The 15,591-nt window shown below is 42.5% G+C and overlaps 1 protein-coding gene across 1 annotated transcript in view; it reads left to right on the top strand.

The window, feature by feature from the left end:
* SLC6A11 (solute carrier family 6 member 11) overlaps positions 1-13,677 on the top strand; it is a 91,813-nt gene extending 78,136 nt beyond the window's left edge. Inside the window, exons 9-15 of the mRNA XM_053953994.1 lie at positions 615-739; positions 2,497-2,609; positions 3,882-4,019; positions 6,006-6,108; positions 6,837-6,937; positions 8,221-8,391; positions 9,763-13,677. Of these exons, the coding sequence (XP_053809969.1) occupies positions 615-739; positions 2,497-2,609; positions 3,882-4,019; positions 6,006-6,108; positions 6,837-6,937; positions 8,221-8,391; positions 9,763-9,915 (904 nt within the window). The 3' untranslated portion in view covers positions 9,916-13,677. The remainder of the gene's footprint in view (positions 1-614; positions 740-2,496; positions 2,610-3,881; positions 4,020-6,005; positions 6,109-6,836; positions 6,938-8,220; positions 8,392-9,762) is intronic.
* Positions 13,678-15,591: the final 1,914 nt, after the last annotated feature.

The raw sequence follows: 15,591 nt of genomic DNA on the forward strand, positions 1-15,591 counted from the left end.
TGTCTGAGACATCTCTGTCCCTGCACTGACTTTGCCTCTTTTTAGACACCTTTTTAGGCATGCACACACTTCCAGATTATGTGCAGTGCTTTTCATTCCCACAGCCTCTCAAATATATCCAGAAACCAAACTGCAGCTGTATTTTGCATGGATATATTTTGCCAGTGTTCTTTAACAGGGATAGAAGGAGCTGATCACAGGATTTTTTTTTCCCCAGGAAACAAATGTTACCAAATTATAGAGTTTATTAATGAGTTCATACCCTCTGGAATCTATTAGTATAATTATTATGGAGAAATCGTTCTTAACAATTATTACATGTTTGACAAAGTTTTACATGTTTTATTAAAGATTTTACTGGAAAACAGCAAGTGACTTGCAACAGGTTTGCAACTCCAGCAGTTAAAACACACGCAAGGATATTCTGATGGTGTCCTCCTGCACGTGCTAATTCCTGGTTGTTCTCAGGAATAATCTGAGTTGGGACCTCTCTGTTAATGAACAACTTGCTTTCCATTCCTGCAGCCCAGGGTTCTGTCAGTCCTCTGGCTCAGCGGATGGAAGAAACCCCAGCTCTGGAGATCAACTGCAGTGTTTTTTATTTATATTTTCAGAGACTGCATCATGCTCTGCTGCTTGAACAGTGGCACAAGCTTTGTTGCTGGTTTTGCTATCTTTTCAGTTCTTGGATTTATGGCATATGAACAAGGCGTGCCCATTGCAGAAGTTGCAGAATCAGGTGAGTTCCAAAAGCGGATTTCTGAGTTAACAAGAAATGCCCAGAGGGTGAGGCCAGAGTTCACAGTCTGTGCCATGGCCCGTGGATGAGATGACTCAATGGAATAACTGCTGCAGGAAGAGTTCTGAACTATTTTCGTGGCCATACATTTGTGTGTGAAAAAGATGGATGTTGCTGTGCATAGAACAAATTAATGAACTCAGGGAGTCACAAACTACACAAACTTTCTCCAGCTGAGCATCCAGAATGTTGTTTAGCAGAGATAAACTCAGTTGTGTGTTAATCCTCATCTGCATTCCACCTTCTTTCAATGAGACAGACTGAAATGCACAAATATTTATTCCTTCTGGAAAAAAAATAAAAAGGATATTAAAGAAAAAAAGCTGCAGCTGTTAAAGTGACAAATCAGAAGGGCACACAGGCTCAGATTTATGAAAAATCAACCATCCACAACCACCATTGGAGCAGGGCATCCAATGGAAGTTACTCCACACCTTTGTGGCCGTAACATCCTCAAGCAGGAGAAAAAGAACAGGAGGCTGCACCCCAAAAAAAACCAAAAACCAAAAACCAAAAAAACAAACAAACAAAACCAAACAAAACCAACCAACCAACCAACCAACCAAACAACAACAACAACAAAAAAACTACCCACCAAAAAAAAACCCCAATGTAATGCTGAACTATTGAGTAGGAAAAATGACTCTCATGGAGTTAATCCCAGGAAAACTGCAAAACAAGCAGGGTTTCACTGATGCTCTCATGGAAAATAATTATCTTCTCCTAAATTCCATGCAACTGGCTTGCAGTTCATTATAGGAGCTTGTAAATGCTGCTTTAAATGAAGAAGCAGCAGAGTGTGGCAGGTCTGCACTGAAGTTACTGCAGCAGGAGCACAGAGTTCTCTTTTAGTGGCTGGGAGAGGCCCTTTGTGCCCCTGCTTTGAAAGCTGGCTGGCTTCATAAAAAGCAGCTGATAAATAAAACCTGAAAAACATGAGCAAGGTGAGAAGGTATCTTAGCAGCTCTGAGAAGTTATTAGTGCTGTTACAAAAATGTTCTGTTTTGAAGATTTCCCTGAACATGTAGCCAATGTCACACAGCAGCAGCACCCCAAAACACAGAGCAGGATGGGAGCCAACCTTTGCCTTGCACCAGGTCAGGAGAAAAGTAAAGACTCCAGGATATGTTTCTGAGTTATATAAGGCAATCACTATGATTGGCTTGATTTATTCAGGCTATGATTTATTCAGGGATGTTTGTAGAGCTGCACATCCACACAAAAAAGGGGAACAGAAAGCACTGGGATGTCTGAACAGAAGCTGAGCATCCTTTGGCCAGGGTGCAGGCAGGGTTGTGCCATTTCTGATAAGCCTCACCACCAATTGTTTAGACTATGAGAGATGTAGAGTTTGTCAAGGAGTTCAGTCTGGGGTTTAGTTCCTCTTATCTGCCCTGACAGAAGAATCAGGTTGTGGTGGGCTGACCCTGACCAGCAGCTGGGCATCCTCACTGCTGTTCACTCTCAGCTCCCACAGGGGATGGGGAAGGGAGCAGGAAGAGGAAAAGTGAGAAAATGGGTGTGTCCCTGATAAAGCAGTCTGATAAGTGATGCTGAGCGAGCCCTGCTCAGCCAGAGCCACACTTTTGGGTGTCAGCAATGCTGTTCTCCCACAGCTCAGGCTGCTCTGGAGGAGCTGAACTGCATCTCAGACTCCCACACAAGTATAAACTTTTCATTTCTTTGTTCCTTTTCAGGACCAGGACTTGCATTCATTGCTTACCCTAAAGCTGTCACCATGATGCCTCTGTCTCCTCTGTGGGCAGCTCTGTTCTTCATGATGCTCATCTTCCTGGGCTTGGACAGCCAGGTATGAAACAAACCCCTTTGCAAGGAGTTTTCAGCCTCCCCAACAGATGGAAGTCACACCTAAACAGCATCAGCCTGATGAAAGACTGAACCCTAACTTAATTCTTTGCTATTTTAGATCTTAGTTGTGATGCTGGATATTCCTTCATGATTCACTGCAAAGGCTGGCTCAGCCTGACTCCAGCTTTCATTATTAACATGGAAATCAGTCTGAACTTCAACAGGGCTGATTAAAATTCACGCTTCAGTAAAATACCAGCCCATTTTTAAAGCACTTTGCAATGAATTTTGAAGCTGAATATCAGATAGGGATAATGTCATTTTCTATGGTATATTTTTACTGCAAGATACCATAGCAAGGAATGTGTAGTCATATCCTGCAGCAAAGGGGCAGCACAGAAATCATTGTCCCTGTGTGACTGTAAAAATTACAAAAGCTGCTCGAAGAAAAATGTGAAGTGCCTGGGATTTTTAGCATGCAGCTCAGCCCTTGGCATGACTGGGTGCAGAAAGTTTATGATTCTAAAGCTCAGCAGTGCTTGTTCTGCATGACATTTCCAATCCTTAAATTTAATGTTTTAATAACTGCTCTTTTTAATGATCTAACAGGTTCTTAAAAGTATTTTTTTTTAAGTGAGCTGTTCCTGGATTCTGCTCTTGACTATTCCAATGTCTATGTTGGGGTGTTAATTTGGGGCCTGTTTTAGAAACCTTGCTCCAGAGCCCTCAGTCAGAAGCTCAGGCCTTTTGCTTTTTTTGATGTTTAAAGACACTGAGCATGTTCCTGCCCTCCTTTGTTAGAGGTACCTGGCTTGGCACTCAACAGCTCTGGGGAACTTCTCTCTTCTGGTAAATGGACAGAACTTCCCCCTGACCCTGCTGCTCCTTTAGCAAGTCAGAGGATACATGGCAAAATTGGCAAAAGTGCCTGGAGTGACGTGATCCCATGAAGGATTTGTACATTATTTAATTCCCATCCAAGCCACATTTGAAAGGTTTAATTTTCATTTAGTCCACCTGCTACAGGGCAAATGCAGTCTGGGATAATATTAGAGAATCCAATTGTTTGAATTTGGTGGAAATCCATAACTTTGGGCTTGTTCACTGGGAGATGTTCCTCTCAGCTTGAGCTTCTGCTTATGGAGCATCCCCAGGGATCGCCCACGCTCTGTGATGAAAACACAGGAGGATATTTAAAGTGATAGGTGGCAAATCCCAATGCCAGCAGCAGAGGAGACAGATTTGACTGGATCTTTGCTGTCCTTTGCTGCAGTTTGTGTGTGTGGAAAGCATCGTGACAGCTGTGGTGGACATGTACCCCAAGGTGTTCCGCAGGGGCTACAGGAGGGAGCTGCTCATCCTCGGCCTCTCCGTCGTGTCCTACTTCCTCGGCCTCATCATGTTAACTGAGGTAAGAGCTGCCCTGCTCAGAGGGGACAACTTGTGGTTATAATCACCACAGACAAAGCACATGAACCTTTGCCACAGACACATTTCCCTGTCAGGAATGCGGCAACAAAATATTTGAGAGACTGTTCTCAGGAACTGTGTAACCTCTGAAATGGGAGATGTGGCTGTTGAGGCAGGGACGGGAATGAAAAGACTCCATCTTCAGAAGATAAAGAATGAACGTTTATTCGAAAGTACATCTCTCTTTTATAGAGAACATCATGAACACTAATTTCATTGGTCTTAGAGTAAAAACATTTCACCTGATTGCTACACTGGACTTAGGTCAGTGTAGCAGAACATATCTATAAACAATATGAATGGAAAACAAGATAACAGATGGTTTACATTCCTCCCGGACTTTTTCCCAGGATTTCCCAATCTTTCTCCTTTTCTCTCTGACTCAACTGAGAATATCCACAGGAGAAGTGGCCTTGTTTTATCAGCTGAGCTCAGGAAATGTTTTAATCAAAAATACACAGCCCAGCCAAGGAAATTCCGTCTGCTTTGCACCAGCCAGCCACACACACTGATCATGGTTTCTGCTTGCTTACCCTGGGCAGGAACATTTTGGATGGAAAGAACAATAAAGAAGATTAAATAAAACGAAAAGAGAAAATCAAACCATCTTTGGTTTCCAGATCATCAGCCATGTCAATCAGTGCAGCCAATCTCTGATGCGTCCCTTCCTACTTGGAATAATTTGGAACTTGGAACATTAATATTTAATTACATTAATCAAATCTCCCTCTCTGATAAGAGATATGATGCTCTGTGTGAAATAACACATTGAACAGAAATTTTATATACTTTTTGACTTTATATTTACCTGTAAATCATTCTTATTCTCAGTGAAATAAATCATCTTTGCTATGCAAGAAGGGAAATCTTGGAAAAACCCCTCCACAGGGCATGTATTGAAGAGAGATATTAAGATATTCAGGCTAAAAAAAAAAAAAAAAATATAAACCTGAAGAGTGAAAAGGAAGCAAGTTCTCCAAACTGCAGGAATATCCATGCAGGAGTTTTGTGCTCCTTACCTTGTATTGTCTTAGTTGGTTGATTTCTAAATTTGCATTTTGCTCAGGTGTTTGCTGAGCCTCACCATGATGACTTTGCAGTAGAAATTTTGTTTTCTTCCTATTTTTAGGATTCTCTTCCATCTGCAGAAAGTTGTAATGAGATGTAATGGATCACATGAGCTCCCCAAAAACCATTACATTCCAACTGAGGAGCTCATCTCAAGCCCCTCTTTCCTTCCTTGGAATTCCTTTCCATCGAAATGCTCTTTTGCAAACTCCTCCTCCTCATTATTTCAGTATTAAATGCAGATGTGATAAATTATTGTGTTTCACATAAAAAGTGTAATATTATCCATATAATTTTAATTATTTTAACCATAATGTTATTGATTGGATGATTCTTTTTCCTTGTGACAAGTAATAAAGACTTGTTTCAGTCATGTGGCTTCAAGTCTGTGAGCTGCATTCACATTTTTTAGGTCACTTTACTCATTTTGTAGTCCCTACACCATCTGAGAGGGATTTTGGTAGCTACAGATTTTACCTTTTTTCCCCATATCTTAATTAATTATTTTACATATTAATAACACAGACACAGAACCAGGATCTGGAGGTCAGAAGCACCTGGGAATATCTACAGCTTGATGTGGTAACAAATAGAGGTAAAAGCAGGGAGGTGGGAGAGAATTTTTGGAAAAAAAAATCAAATTTACTTCTCTCCACTCCAGATTTACCACCCTAAAAGAAGTGCAGAGTATAAAAAAAAACCCAAGAAATTAATATTCTTTGTTCAAGAAGAAACCAACTTGAGTAGGAAGCTTGCCAGGGAGCCAACAGCTTGACATTGTAATTAAAAGGGAATTGCTATGAAATATTCCCACCAGTGCCAACCCATTTTTTTTCCCCTTTCCTATTTTCTCTTCCAGGGTGGGATGTATGTCTTCCAGCTCTTTGACTCCTATGCAGCCAGTGGGATGTGCCTGCTCTTTGTGGCCATATTTGAGTGTGTCTGCATAGGCTGGGTGTATGGTGAGTGATGAAAATTGCTCTCTTTTTCTTATCAAAGTTTTCTATTTGCATAAAAGCAAAGTGAGAACCTTGTACCCTTAAGGAATGGGACCTTCCACATTCCCATGCCCCAAAAAAAGTCGTAAATGCCTTTTTCTCCACAAAGAGAAAAAGCACACTCTGGATAATTTCACTTTGTAAAGCACCATAGAACTGCAGATCACATATGCCCAGCTATCCTTGGGTTCACACATGAGCTTGTAGAATCTAAATATAGCAACTAAATATATTTATATATAAAATAGATACTCTTTGACTGGGGTTGTTTACAGCTTGATTCCACAACAAAGAGAAAAAAACAACTAAGCAGAATATATTAGGTTTATGCTTGCTTTGAAGAAAAGCAAAACTCAAGGTGTGGAGGAAAAAGGAGAGTAGGACTAAATGAAATGTTTGTATTTTTGTGGCAGCTTGTGCCACACTAATGAAACCTCCCTCTCTGATAAGAGATACAATGATCTGTATGAAATAAAAGTTTTATAGCACCAGAAGTTTTATAGCAGCAGGAATTTTTTATCAATCCCTGCCACGAGCACAGGGCAGAAGGCAGGGAGGAGTTTGCCAGGGAAAGAGGGGCAGCTTCAGCTTTCCCAGCTCTGTCTGTGCTTTCTCTTCACTGCTTTAAATCCTGACCTGGACAACCCCTTCCATGTGCACTCTACATCTGCTTTTCCTTTGTTTTTGGGCAGGCAGCAATCGCTTTTATGAGAACATTGAAGACATGATTGGGTACAAACCTGTGTCGTTGATTAAGTGGTGCTGGATGGTCCTAACTCCAGGTATTTGTGCAGTAAGTACAGAATGTCCAAAACACTTGTTTCAGACATAAAGAACGTGATATTCTGAACACGTTTTTTATCTTTTTGCTGTTGCTAATAGTTGAGAGAAACGCCTGTCGATTTGTAGCATGTATTTCAAATAAAAAAAGCACTCTGTAGGATCTGTAAAATTGTTAAATATCTGTAAAATTGTTAAATATTCTGTGAAAAATCTCAGTATGTACAATCATAGGAAAAAAATAATGCCAGGGCTCTAAATGAACATTTGCCAGAACAAGAGAGATGTTTTTCCCTGTAATTGGTGCATCTTGTGTGCCAACACACAGCTCGAGCTCCTCCAGACTTGTGCTGGGTCCTTTGCTGCTTTCTCCCCCCTTCTCCTCTCTCTTTTGGGGGGAGTGGACATTTTCCAAAGGAGACAAGACATTTTTTTAATTTCAAAAGTAGTGGAAGAGCCAAAAGCCCATCCCACAGGCATGAAGGAGGGGAAGGAAGCTGGTGCCAGCTCTGCAGAGCTGTGGCAGTGTCACAGGGACAAAGTTCCAAAGCAGCATGATCTGATTGCTCTTAAAATTGAGGATGAGATGCCAAAACCCCTTCCAGCTGTGTAACACTCCAGTGATGGCAACTGCAAACCACAGCAGCTGGGGTGCCTCGAGATCCAGGATCCCATTTGCAAACTTAGGAAAATTTCTGACCCACCTGCACCAAATCTGAAATGACCTCTATACCATTTGCTCTTGTGCACTCATTTCACCACTTTGGAGAAAATTACATGGTAGCTTTTCTCTATTTCATACACTGAAATGGTCCAAGCTGCTTGATTAGAAATTTAGACAGATTTTTTTGGGTTTTTGGCAGGATGAAAGCATTGGAACTGCAGATACACACAGTGGGTTAAAGCAACTTCAAAAATTTTGGCTTTCCTTTTTCAGCCTGACAGGTTGGAGAGAACCCAGCTCATGTTACTTAATCACAGCTGGTTCACTGTAGCAAAACTTAATCTTTCCTGCCCAGGTGCTGTTTGCTATCAAAGTGCAGGGTTTATAGTCATCAAGAGGTAAATAGGATTAAACTTGAAAGGTTGCTCGTTTCTGCAGGAGCCTCTGAGATGTGTTATTTAAGCTGTACAGAAAAGAGGATGTTGCTGGTGGGTTTTTTTTTGCTCTGAGTGAAGAACTTCCCTCTGCTCTCCCTCCTCAGGGAGCCTGGCTGGCCTAAACACCCAGCCAAATCCTTGTTACACACGCAGGGTTTGCCCAAACGCCTCTGACAATATCTCTGCTTGTTTCAGGGAATCTTCATCTTCTTCCTGGTGAAATACAAGCCCCTGAAGTACAACAATGTGTACATCTACCCTGACTGGGGCTACGGCATCGGGTGGATGATGGCACTCTCCTCCATGGTCTGCATCCCGCTGTGGATCTGCATCAAGCTCTGGAAGACAGAAGGCACCTTCATGGAGGTGAGAGAGAGCTGCAGATCAGTGGTGCTGGAGAAAGAGCTGGGAAGGGGGTGGGAGTCCTCACCTGCATCCTTTAATCACAACAGCACTGCCACATCCCTGTTCCCTGCGTTAGGGCTCTCAGCCGCCACTAGAAAGAGAATTCTGAACTTTCTCTGCTTTATTCTGGGTTTTCACTGCTTTATTCTGAATTCCTGTTGGGCTTCTTGCTGCTTCTTGCTGTAAACTAACCAATTTAAGGTGCTCTGTCCCAGCTCAATTTGTAGCTTAAAATGTCTGTAACATCACCCGAATCCCTCAAGGTTTGTACCAGCCATTCCCTTTTTCCATGGTTTTTGTTGTGCTGCCAGGATTTTCTCCAGGAGCTGGGTTGCCCACACTCCCATTTTCTGGACAGTTTTCCTAATTTCTGCTCTCTAAATGAGAAACTCAGGCAAATAAAGAGATTCAGTGGAATCTTCTGACATTTGGTGTCAGGTTAGCTCAGGTCTAGGCTGAGATTATTATCAAATTATACCTTGGAAGGTTGCTCCTTTCTGTGGGAGCTCCAAAGAAAGGCAGTGAAGGAAGCAATAGTGGAAGAACCAAAAATAAAAACCTTTTTCAGCCATTTGGGATTCGAACATTGCAGAAAAGCCTCATTCTGTCCATATTGCAAAGACTCCGTTCAGCTGATTAAACACAGCCTGAGACTGCCTAGGAAATCTTTACTGGGTATATAAACTAAAACTGAATTGTCCGTGATTTAGTTGTCTCAGAGAGTCAAAAAAGGAAGTCTGCACAAATCTAAGCATTAAATATTTCCTCAATGCAGCAGCCCCACCTGTCCCTGCAGGTGAGCAGACTTTGCTGGAGCTGCAGCACTGCAGACAGGTCGTTATCTTTTCCCTGCCAGGATGACAAGAGGATTGTTTGAATCACAGCTGGGAGCTTCTTGAGGAGCCAACCTCCTGCTGTGAGCAGCAACCTTGCTGTGGATGTCATTGCTAGAAAAGAGAAAGTAGATTTTGCTTTATCACAGCTCAATACACCTCGGCTCTCTGTGGTTTATTTGCTTTTTCCAGTGGACATCATTGATGATAAAATGAGAAACAAAATGTAGCTGTAGAACAGACACAGTGCTGAGAGTCTTCATGAAAGGGGATGATTAAATCAGCATAAAAATTCACTTTGGTTTGAGCTTTGCCTTCTTTGGTCTGGCGGGATTTATCCAGAATTGTGCAGCCTGCAGGTCTGAGGGTGTGCCCACAACAGGGAAATAAATGAGAGGCAGACATGCAGGAGAAAAGCCTTTTATAGTCGATCTGTTAAAGAGAAGTGTGTCTGTGAGTTAGAAAAATGTAATGATTTCCAATTTCTCCGATTTTCTAGAAATTCAGGAAGTTGATTACACCTAGCTCAGACCTGAAAATGCGGGGCAAGCTCGGAGGAGGAGCCTACATTGCAGCAATAAATGACTGCGATGCCAAACTGAAAGGAGATGGCACCATTTCCACCATCACAGAAAAGGAGACACATTTCTGAAAGAACTTTTTCTGGTTGTTTTATTTTTTTTTGTATAAAGAAATAAATAAATTCACTTAATTATAGAGGCTGGCTTGTTTTGCACAGAATTTTATTAACCAGTTAATTTTAAAGTGAAAATTGTATACTTGTTTAAAAAATGATTTTTTTAAATTACTCTATCTGTAATGATTCTGTAAAAGAAAAAGAAATAGTATTATATGGTCTGTTAGTGATGACTTCTTGTAATATGGTGATTCCAGTCAATGTGTTTTTTTTTTATTTTAGACTTTAGAGGGACCTGTATGATGTGCTGTAAAACTTTTCTACTTGGATTTGTGGCAGGTGTAATGTCGTATAGACCTTCTAACCTGTAAGCATTTCAGCCCATTCCAGCTGTCCATGTGTGTATATAAATGGGACCAGCCTGTCCTGTGGTTTGCTTGGGAAGAAATCTCCTTTCAGGGCGAGTTTGGTGACGCCGACGGCGCCTCAGCTGCTCCCACCTCCTTCCCTCCAGCCTCCACTGGCTTCAGCAGGGCTGCAAATGTGGAATGGGCCCATCCTGAGCCACTGTTTTCCTGGAGATTGGATAGAGGCTGGTTCTGAAGGGCTCTGAATTTGCTGCTGTAAGTTCCTGGTCTCTGAGAGGATGTGCTCCCAAACCTTTCCATTTTCCTCCATGGGTGGCTGCTCCAGAATTTTGGCCGGCACTTCCCACTCCCTGGAGTGACCCGTGTTTGTGTGTGCTCCTCCAACAGGAGATCAAGGTTATTCCACAGAGCTGGAGATGTTCTGAGGGGAAAAGAACAGGTTTAGGGCCAGGTTTAGGGCTCTCTCTGTACAACTCATTCCCCTCCAAAGGAATCCAGGATCCTACAATGCCAATGTGTAGCACTACACAGCTCCTCTGCTGGCACAGGGTGGGATTTGGGGTGTCCTGTGCAGGGCCAGGAGCTGGACTGGATGACCCTTGCAACTCATGGGGTTCTGATTCCTCTTCAAGGGCCTTTCCAGGTCCCCTCAGATCAGCACTGATTCCTCTGCCCTGGATGGGATGGAGGCTTGGACTGAAGTCAGAGCAGGAATTTCTGTAGCAGAAGGTTGGGGTGATGTCCTTGACCTGTGCAGGAGTCCCAGGAGGTCATTTCTGTGTGCAGGGAGGGGATTCACACAGGGCTCTTGTGACCCCTCAGTGGCACAGAGGGAGCAGTGCTGGGTTTTGCAGTCAGGCCTTGCTCTGGACTGGTTAGGGTTAAAAGCCTGGGTTTAAAGCTGGTTTTGTACGTGGATCCAGCTGCTGGATGGTTCTTCCAGGAAGTGTGCAGATGTCCCAGCATGAAAACTCCTAAGCTCTGTCTTAGGATGTGGGTTTTTTACCTGCTAATATTCCAAACACTATTATTTGTTCTGGACAGTTTTTTCTTGGCTTGTTTTTGTTATTTGATGGTTGTGTGAGAAACCTGTGGAGGAACAGCATCCTGCACTGCACAGGAGTTGGGGGCAGAGACAAGAGACAGCCCAGAAGAAATGTCATAAAACCTGCTGCCTGCTTTGCAACTCCAACCCACTGGAGCTCAGACACAGCACCTGGAGTTGTAAGAAACAGAAATGTCTCCTGACCTTCTCCCAAGGAAATACTTCCCTAGAAATCACTAAATATATCTTAATATTGGCTAGAACTGTACCTGCAGTCAGCACTTCTCTGAGCTCTTGCTGTTGCTTCTTAAAAAAAAAAAAAAAAAAAGCATTTTTATGGAACTGCTTTGTCTTGAGTCACTTCATTAAATCTAATAGAGCTATTTCATTTTTACTTTATCTTATTTGTAGGGCTTTATTTTGTGTGTGGCAAGGTGGAAGCCTAGCAGAGGAGTTCAAATCCTCTAAATCCTGTTTGCATGTCTCCATTGTGAGGTGCTTGGAGCAGGACATTTGGAAGAAACCTGGATTAAGGAAGGCACAGAGCCATCGTTTTGTGCCTCCCTCAGAGGGAGCCAAAACTCAGTCCCATGGGAAAACTGGGAGAGAAATGTTCCCAGAACTGAAACCACAGATTGATTTATACACAGTGAAGAAACTGAATTGACACTGACACTCCAAAATCTAGGAATTCACATTTTTGGAAGTCCCAACAAATCAGGAATATTTGTGACCCAGTGTCTGTCCCTTCCTGGGCTTTCTCTCCACCCACCCAGGCTGCAGAGCCAAAGCCACACGTGGGCCTTGGGGTGGGTTATGGTCCCTCCCAGGGAGAATGGGAAGATGTTTTCTGATCAGTGAAGGGAGATGCACCTTTAGGTTGTGCTTGGCCTGGATTTCAGGACTCCTGAGAACCTTTAGGTTGTGCTTGGCCTGGATTTTAGGACTCCTGAGAACCTTTAGGTTGTGCTTGGGCTGGGTTTCAGGACTCCTGAGAACCTTTAGGTTGTGCTTGGCCTGGATTTCAGGACTCCTGAGAACCTTTAGGTTGTGCTTGGCCTGGGTTTCAGGACTCCTGAGAACCTTTAGGGTGTGCTTGGGCTGGGTTTCAGGACTCCTGAGAACCTTTAGGGTGTGCTTGGGCTGGGTTTCAGGACTCCTGAGAACCTTTAGGGTGTGCTTGGCCTGGGTTTCAGGACTCCTGAGAACCTTTAGGGTGTGCTTGGCCTGGATTTCGGTGTCATTCCCTCGGCAGTCAGGATTCTGAGGAAGTGCCAAGAGGTTCAGTGCCTGAACCGTGGCTCAGGGGCCACCCATGGGCACAAAGTGACCCCACAAGGGCTGAGGAGATGCCTTGGTGGTTTTGGCACCCCAGATGGGACAGGGAACTGCTGCCTTGGAGGGCCCCTAGAGCAGGGGGCAGGCAAGGTTAAGAGAATAAAGTGGGTATTTATCAAAGCCCTCAGCAGGCACAGCTTGGGCAGGCACAGCCTCCAGAGGCTGCACCCGAGCTGGGCCATGGGCACGAGTTTTTCACACAATTCTCAGTCTGGGCCATTTACACATCAGGGGTTAATGCTCCAGTTCCAGCTGCAGGTGATGAAGTCATTTACCCCCAGTTTGCTCCCCCAGCTCACTTCTGTTTATATTTTTGGGGCAGTGAAGTGTCCTTGAGTTCCAGGCCCAGAGAGGAATTGTTGTGTCTGCCCACAATGTGACAACAGTAACTAACACCATGTATAGAGTTTAGATTATGCACTAATGCGGCACGGGAATTGAAAAATACAAAAGCTAAAATCCTAAAGCATCCCTGGGATTGGGATAAACGCTGCTGCAGGACAAAAAGTGCTCCCTGTGCTTTGTGTGAGTCCTTTGGTCCTTGCCCGAGCCCTGCAGGAAGGCTGTGCCGTGCCCAGGAGCTGCTCCCTCGTGCTGCTGTGGACATTGCACCCGTGCTCTGGAGCATCCCCGCTGTTACCGATGTGCTCTGCTCTGTGTGCTCCTAACAGCTGATTTCTTTAACGCTTTACTGATTTAAAAAACTTTTTTTTTTTTTCTTTTTATGTGGAGGGAAGTGGGAGGGTAAATTTCCTAATTGTGGTTGGGTTTTTTTTTTTTTTTTAATTATATGAGGGGAAAATGTAAAAAATCCAGCTCTGTGGTGATGATTTTTTTATGCAGTAGGAACAAACTGCCCTTTTCTGAAATATTTGCAGAATTATTAAAAATAATACAATAAAAACGAACAACCACTAAGGTTTATGTAACATTTTACACAAAGAAAGATTCTCTTTGGTTTTGAAGGGCACAAGGTTTCATCTACTTACTTTGTTCTCAAAAATTAAAGGAAATGGGCAAACCCCATTGTGTGTATTTTAATTTATATCGACACTCCCCTAATGAAAGAAATAATCACAGCTACCCTGGCAGAGCAAACAAATGTCCCTTGATGTGAAGTGGGGAACTGAGAAACCAGAGGAGGTTTAGCAACTTTGTTTGAGGTCATGCAGCAAATCTGTGGCTGAGAGAAACTGAGGTTCCCTGGGGTCTAGAGCTACATTTATTTATATCTATATTTTATGTAGATATTTACATAGAAATAGATATATAGATTTAGGTAGATAGCTATATATTTATATAGATATATAAATATCCAAATATGTAATCAATATATATAATAGTTATATCTATATATAAATAGATATATATTAATATAGATACATAAAAATATCTAAATATCTATATAAACTACAGATATAAATAGAGATATAGACCCAGGGAACTTCAGTTTCTCTCAGCCTATTATATTATATTATATTATATTATATTATAGCATAGCATAGCATAGCATAGCATAGCATAGCATATTATAGCATACTATATTATATTATAGCATATTATATTATATTATAGCATATAGTATCATATAATCTAAATATATATATAAAAATATATATAAATAAATATAGATAAAATATAAAATAAAAGTAAAGATTATAAATATAAATTATACTATAAATTAGAAATTAAAATATAAAAATGTAAAATTATTAAACTTTGTAAAAATCAAAATATAGATTATAGATATAAATATAAATGTCATTAATATAATAAATAGAAATAATAAAATATATAATACATATAAATATAAATGTAAATAGAAATATGAGTATAGATATAAATATAAATATATAAATATAAAATATAAATATAAATATAAATATAAATATAAATATAAATATAAATACTGACAGCCACCACGTTCCTGCTGCTGCCCCTTCTCTGGCACTCATGGCTGGCTTTGCTGGGGCCCCTCTGTGCCACTGGCACAGTCAGAGCCGTGCAGGGAGAGGCTTCAGGAGCTGCTGGGGATGAAAACCCTGCCCGAGCCGAGCTCCCAGTGCCTCCAGCTCCCTGCCCAGCCAGAGGCTGGTGCTGGAGGGAGGTGCCACAGGGAGGGGAATTGCATCTTCCAGCTGCTGGACTGAAGTGAAATAACCTCCCAGCCACGGCCTCACGCCCAGCTCTGTGCCCCCCATGATCTTTAGTGCTCTGGTTTTATGCCTTTATGCTCTTCTGGGTGCCTGGAGCGCTCAGCTCTGGGGCCCCCAGCACCAAAAGGATGTGGAGCTGTTGTGTTGTAGATGTTGGCAAACCCAATGGGAAGAATGATGATGTCTAACTCCATTTCAGAAGGCTGAATGATTGCTTTATTATAATTATGTTAAAATACATTAATATGCTATATAAAAGAGGATACTAAATACTACATGCTACTTTCTCTAACTATCATATCTCACTCCTCACAACTCGTGACCCTGTTCTCCAGAGTTCGGACACAGGTGGATCCGATTGGCCACCAGGCCCAAACAATCCACCATGGTCCAACCAAGTGCTCACTCTGGGTAAACAATTCTCCAAACACATTCCACAAGAGAAAAACAAGGAGCAGAAATAGAAATTGTTTTCTCTTTCATTTCTCTCTGTGCACTTCAATAAAAAATCCTGAGAGAGAGAGAGAAATGTGCTTGCCACACTGTTGGAATAAGTCAAATGAAGGCCACAAAAGTGATGAAAGGGCTGGACCCCTCTGCTCTGGAGCCAGGCTGGGGGTGCTCACCTGGAGAGGAGAAGGCTCCAGGGAGAGCTCAGAGCCCTGGCAGGGCCTGAAGGGGCTCCAGGAGAGCTGGAGAGGGACTGGGGACAGGGGATGGAGGGACAGGACACAGGGAATGGCTCCCACTGCCAGAGGGCAGGGATGGGTGGGAGATTGGGCAG

Source organism: Vidua chalybeata, chromosome 12, assembly GCF_026979565.1.
Source record: "Vidua chalybeata isolate OUT-0048 chromosome 12, bVidCha1 merged haplotype, whole genome shotgun sequence".
NCBI classification, from domain to species: domain Eukaryota; kingdom Metazoa; phylum Chordata; class Aves; order Passeriformes; family Viduidae; genus Vidua; species Vidua chalybeata.